The sequence below is a fragment of the Rasamsonia emersonii genome (genome assembly GCF_000968595.1).
Source record: "Rasamsonia emersonii CBS 393.64 chromosome Unknown ctg1118621760740, whole genome shotgun sequence".
Lineage (NCBI taxonomy): Eukaryota > Fungi > Ascomycota > Eurotiomycetes > Eurotiales > Trichocomaceae > Rasamsonia > Rasamsonia emersonii.
The window spans coordinates 4,785-10,732 of record NW_013562766.1 but is presented as its reverse complement, the minus strand read 5'-3'; the positions used below and the strand labels follow the sequence as shown (position 1 = coordinate 10,732).

The window sequence follows — 5,948 nt, the reverse complement described above, 5'->3', positions numbered from 1 at the left end:
AAACAAACGAGTTTGGCCGAGTGCGTCCAAATAGTCCGCCTCGGGTGACAGCGGACTAGTGACAGTGGCACAGGCACTCCACACTCCACATATTATTGCTAGTGCATGCTGTCAAAGAGCAAACAAAATTGATCGACATGGCATTCGGGCTGTACTCCGTAAAGCTGTATATCCGCCGATCCGACACTTCAGAGCAACACTAAGCCAGAAAGGCTACTTCCTAACATGGATATCGCATGTCGCCTCCACCTCAGCTCAGCTCGGCTCCGTACAGCTTGGTACAGCTTGCTCACCGAAATGACGCGTTGAGTAGCCTGACTCGCGAATATCGACTAGGATTAATCTTAGTCTACTCCTATCTGCACACTGGGTGCTGCAGGGTATACTATTGCCTATTCCCCTTGCCCTCCAAGAAGAATACGTGATATTACAAATGTAATATGGGTAGAAAAAAATATAACTGGGCAGTTGACAGATCATGTGGACCAAGGGTTGTGATCTGCGCATTGCCAATAAATACTTCTGGCTGATGGTTACCCAGGCGGCTTCAGAAATCTTTCTTTATGTCGAGCTAATGGCCAAGTTTCACTTTTCCAGCCAGGTTGAAAGCAGATGAGGACGTCGATCAGGGAGTCGCATGGCTCAGGGGTGATTCATACAGAGTACGGAGTATGTGACAGCGTGTACCTAGGATGCCCAGGTAATGCCTCCAGTTTAAAATTCTAGGGTAGGAATAGCCAGGGATTAGGGTTATTTGCAGATTAGGGCATGCAGGTCAAGTGCCGCTCTCCGGGTATTCAGCATGTATGAAAAATTGCCTTCTGCTCATATCCTTTTGGAGAGGCTGTTTGCACAATATCATCACCACGGTGTGGCTGCAGAAGTTGTACTTTATTGAACCTTAGTCCATTCAAGTTTCTTGCTTCCTCGTACAGTATCTCGAAGAAGCTCCTGTGTTTTGGAAGCTGCTCGCTTTTTACCTGCCTACTGAGCTTGAGCCATCCTCTTCAATACCAGGCACACGATGGCGACATCCGAGGAGCCACCATCACAAAACTCGCCTCCTGATAAAAAGGAGACGACTGATAAGAAGGAGGAGTTAGACCAAAAAAATGTCGGATTTTCGACAAGCAATCACGATCATGGCCCTTTTGTTAAGCACATTCCTGGTGCGTTCTGCCATCGCTGTCGCCCCCCGTTCATACCGTCTCGCTGACTGACCTCGAACGCGACGAAGACATCTCTGGACATAATGAGTAATCTCAAGAAATTCGACGCATCAATTGACTGTTGCAGACAATCATCTCAACCGCAATCCCTCGCATCACCCACGACTTTCACAGTCTGAACGATGTGGGTTGGTATGGCTCGGCATTCTTTCTTACAATGTCTGTCTTTCAATCCGTCTGGGGGAAGTTGTACAAGTACCGTCCTTTAAAGTACGCGTTTCTGGCTGCCATCTTGGTCTTCGAACTGGGAACGCTTGGATGCGGTATTCCTTCCAGCTCATTGAGCAGCTACTTTTGGCATTCGCTGATGATCTTTTCCAGCCGTATCCAAAAGTAGTCCGGGCTTTATTGCCGGACGTGCTGTTGCAGGTGCTGGCGGAGCCGGCATTATTGGTGGGACATACGTTATTTTGGCGTATATTGTCGCTCCAGAGAAGGTCCCCGTATTTTTACGGTCTGACTGGCATTATATTTACGCTCGCCAGTGTGACTGGTCCTCTCATTGGAGGCGCCTTCACATCGGACGTTACATGGAGATGGTGGTAAGTGCATGTCTACCCCCTTTCTGATCAAGATCCTGCGTGTAACAATTCATTTTAAGCTTCTACATCAACCTACCCATTGGTGGACTTGCAATGGTCCTATTGCTGTTCGCTTTACGGTTACCCCCTTCTGCCCATCCAGCTCGAGCCTCTTTGCGCGAAGTTTTGCTGCAGCTGGACATTCCTGGCAGTGTCACAAAAATCGGTTCACTTATCTGCTACCTACTTGCTCTCCAACATGGCGGCATCACTCAGTCATGGGGCTCCTCGCAACCGATCGGCCTCCTTGTCGGCTGGGTCTTGTTGGTGATAGCTTTCGCTCTTATTGAGTGGTTCCAAGGAGACCGGGCCCTCGTTGCCCCTCGCCACTTGCGTAGTCATGGCATCCGAATATGTTGCGCTTTTATCTTTTTGTAAGAGCCAGCTTCTAGCGCCCAAAAGTGCCACGCATCATTGTAGTTGTACTGACATCAGCAGTCTTAACGCTGCCAACTACCTTCGCCTTTATTATCTGTCGTTGAGATATCCTTCGGCGGTGTGCAGCCAGTTGTCGTCATCGCGAAGTTCCTTGCCGCCAAAAATCCGAGCAGAAACGCGGCCCACAATCCGGCGTAACGTCTCAAACGCCACGACGCTTGTCCATTCTTCTTCATTGATCGACGCTGGTAGTTCTTTGGCAAAAGCGGCGTCGAGCTCCTTCCGAACGGTCGGGATCAAGATGCTGAGCTGAGGATTCAGCTTCCGCTTCAAGATAGTGACGAACAGGCGCGTGGTATTTAAGACATCGAGATGGATGAATTTGCTCTGCATGTTGTCCAAATTGGCCTGCATAGAGTTCGCCTGACTGACTGGCAGCCGTCGAATCTCGTCGAGGTATTTGTGCGGAAGAACAATCACATCATTTTCGGTGAGTTTCCATGGCCTGTCTCTGTATCGGCATGACCTTCTTGAATAACCGCTTCTGCGGATTGGAAGAAGCCCCATCGTGCAAGCCAAGCATGCTTTGATCCCACGAATGGTGCCACAAAAGCAGCGTTCCCGGTCTTGGTGAAACGCGTTGCCAGTGTGAAGTAGGACAAGACCACGGCAGCCAGCGTCACCGAGAACCATGGGAGTTCTTTGTTATTTTGATGAACTCCTATCTGGTGAAGTAAAGTGGCGAATACAGTCAAGTTTGTCTCAAGAGCGCCAGAGCAGTCCGTCTTGAGGCGGTCTAAAGGAGTTTTCAGTAAGTAAGGTAAATGTATCTGTTACCTGCTCGCAAAGACAGGATGATTACGGATACATCACAATGTGAGGCAAGCTTGGGGCGATGATGGGACAGTGCCGTTCTTTTGTCCCATCCAAGTACGTGCATGATGCAAAGCTGAGCCATGCAACCTTACACAAGAGTTTAATTCTACTCCGTAGATCAGAGGACAAACCAATTCGTAGATTACAGAAATATTACATAGGAAGTATGCAACAATAATTATAGCTTGAAACCCATGCCCAGAGCTGAGGCTGACATGCTTCTGTGACTGCATGGGTTCCCTGCTGATAAGCAGTGACCAGCGGTATTGGGGATGCATTAATTCAGCTGATGAGAATTAGGGCATATGGGTGGTGTGGTTGTGCTGATGATTATATGCCCTGATTTGCTAGCCTAGGCTCAAGATGAGAGGGTAATAGTGATGACTAATCTGTATGAAAACGGTGATGCATGCAGCTGAGATGCCTTGGTGATAGAAGTAAGAAGGATTAGAAGCTTAAGAGCCAATAATCATGACTTTGCTCGCATGCTATCCTGGTCTTCCCAAGAACAGGTGCTGACAGGTGGCAGGCCCTCATTTGCTCCACCGTTGGACAATATGGCTAGACACAATAAGAAAATCCCTGATAAACTAGCCTATATTACATATATTATCTTTGTCTAGCAATGCAGTTGTCTTTATTAAAGCAAATCACTCGGGCATTTCTTAATAACCCTAAAAATACCGGATGAGGTAAACATGCAGTGGGGGCAGTGGAGCCTCGGGACAAGACCGGGGTCTGGGGGATCGACCAGCAGGATGCGTGGGCCGTCCTACCACGGGCCGGACCAGGGCTGGGTGGGTCATGGCCCCCACTTCAGCTTTAATTCCACTATACGGAGTACTCCGTATTTGGCCTGTATTTCAGTGGTAATTTTTACTTCCACTCACCCATGCATTTTTAATAGTCTTGGGTTCTTATTCTCTGTACTCAGACAAATAGGATAGTCCTACCATTCCTTACCATGCCTAGCTATAGTCCAAAGCGGCCCGCCTGTCAGTTTCTTTGTGCTGTAAAATGCATATGGCGCCCAGTTTTCTAAATCAATGCTGGGCAAACACTCAACTTATCAGCAGTGACTCCCCATAACCAAGCTTTTTTTTAATAATTGCTTTTTTCCTTCAATTTTTATTTATTTGTTTATCTGTATTTGTTTCTATTTTTCTTTTATATCTTCAGGCTTGAGTCTAGCCTCTTCGAAGCGAACAACCGCTCATTATTATACCAACCTGTTGTCATGGCAAGCTTGCCTCCAAGCGAAATCCAATATGAAGAAGCACACATCCACCAAAGTCAGCAGGCTGCTGCCTATGGTGTCCCCATTGCCTTCTTCATCTTAGCAGTATGCTTCATTTGCATACGGTTAGTATCGAGAGGAATGCATCGAGCCAAGTTTGCTCTCGATGATTACCTGGCTCTAGCAGGCATTGTAGGTGGAGCTCTTCTGGTCACTTGGTAGCTTAAATAGCTCATTCGTTTTCAGCTAGCACTCATACCATTCATGGCAGCAACATTGGGAGGTATGGCATTTTTCCCCACTGTCGGGAGAATCACTTGATTATTAACCTTTGAACTGTAGAGGTTAAGAATGGCATTGGGAAGCATATATTATCCTTGACGCAAAAAGAACAGGTGATGCAAGCCAAGGTAAGTGTTTGCTCTCAATCCCCGAGGTCTTCTTCTATCATAGGCAGTGGGAGGTTGTGAATATATATTCGTACACTACCTCCATCGCCTTCATCAAGCTGTCAATCCTGGCTCTGCTTTCTCGGATTTTTGACGTTTACAATTGTGGTTTTCGTATTGCTATCTGGATACTCACGGTGTGGATGATCTTTTGGGCAATCGCATTGTACTTTGCCTATGGTTTCCAGTGTCAACCATTTTCACGAAACTGGAGCCTCACAGACCCGTGCCGGTCGAGTTTCCGATTGGATTATTCAGCCTCAATACTCAACGCTGTTCACGACGTGCTACTCTTTTGTCTCCCTCAGCCGCTCATTTGGAGGCTTCAGCTCCCCTTCAAGAAGAAACTAGCTGTTAGCGTGACCTTCTTTATTGGATTTGTGTGAGTGTCCTCCATACTTATGCATTGGGCCTCGACGCATATGCCTAACTTAGCGGTATCAGTGCTACCCTGATGGGAATATTGAAGATCGCTTACGTCCAGGGCGCACCTGGATCACCACACAAGATTGATTTCACATGTAAGTGACACAATTGATTCGGAAATTTGCTCGCAACGTCCTGACTGACTGTATAAAAGACACCACTGTACCGGCCCTCATCTTCAACGCCCTGGAACCCCTTCTAGCTGTTATTTGCTCCTGCCTTCCCTCGACACCTTTATTCTTTCGGCAAGTCCACCTTGAAGGCTTCTCACGGATCACTTCGCTGCTCCGGTCGGTGCGCTCGAAGAAATCACAGCTCTTCGAATCACCTTCTGGGCTTTCTGACCCACGCACCGGATCTGAGCCATCCTGGGCTCGGCTCCCTGGCAGCCAAAACGATCACAGTACGCGGAACATCTATATCAAGCACGACATTAGCGTCGATGCCTCTCATGGCAGCGGTGAGCATATTGTGTTGCAGAAGTGGACTTCAGACCAACAGAAATTGGGAGCAAATATCGTTTGAATGGATTGCATTTTGTCCACATCAGGCGTACTTTTCTCTGTTCGTCTTTGTATAGTGGTCTCGTTTGTAAAAGCTGGATGCTGTTGAGCAATGGAGTTTAATAGGAGTCAAGTAAAAGAATGTGAAAAAGATATATGTTCGATGTCTTAAGACAGACCAAGCAAGCATCCAAAATACAAGCGTTAGACTAATTTGCCGTCTTCAATCCATACTTCCTCGTAGCCCACTATATGTCTCACACTTTGCT

The 5,948-nt window shown here is 47.4% G+C and overlaps 3 protein-coding genes across 3 annotated transcripts; 2 read left to right on the top strand and 1 right to left on the bottom strand.

Annotated features, from left to right (window-relative positions):
- Positions 1–1,024: 1,024 nt before the first annotated feature.
- T310_8415 (Efflux pump antibiotic resistance protein) lies at positions 1,025–2,188 on the top strand (the record flags this gene model as incomplete). The annotated part of the gene is made up of 3 exons (XM_013468805.1): positions 1,025–1,169; positions 1,297–1,771; positions 1,831–2,188. The coding sequence occupies 3 exons, from the start codon at positions 1,025–1,027 to the stop codon at positions 2,186–2,188; spliced, it is 978 nt and encodes a 325-aa protein (XP_013324259.1).
- Positions 2,189–2,664: 476 nt separating this feature from the next.
- T310_8414 (uncharacterized protein) lies at positions 2,665–3,128 on the bottom strand (the record flags this gene model as incomplete). Its single annotated transcript, XM_013468804.1, has 2 exons — positions 2,665–2,984; positions 3,026–3,128. 2 exons carry the CDS (start codon positions 3,126–3,128, stop codon positions 2,665–2,667), a joined length of 423 nt encoding a protein of 140 aa, XP_013324258.1.
- Positions 3,129–4,301: 1,173 nt separating this feature from the next.
- T310_8413 (Integral membrane protein Pth11-like protein) lies at positions 4,302–5,701 on the top strand (the record flags this gene model as incomplete). Its single annotated transcript, XM_013468803.1, has 6 exons — positions 4,302–4,493; positions 4,548–4,584; positions 4,644–4,711; positions 4,759–5,132; positions 5,195–5,271; positions 5,331–5,701. The coding sequence occupies 6 exons, from the start codon at positions 4,302–4,304 to the stop codon at positions 5,699–5,701; spliced, it is 1,119 nt and encodes a 372-aa protein (XP_013324257.1).
- Between the last annotated feature and the right edge of the window lie 247 nt (positions 5,702–5,948).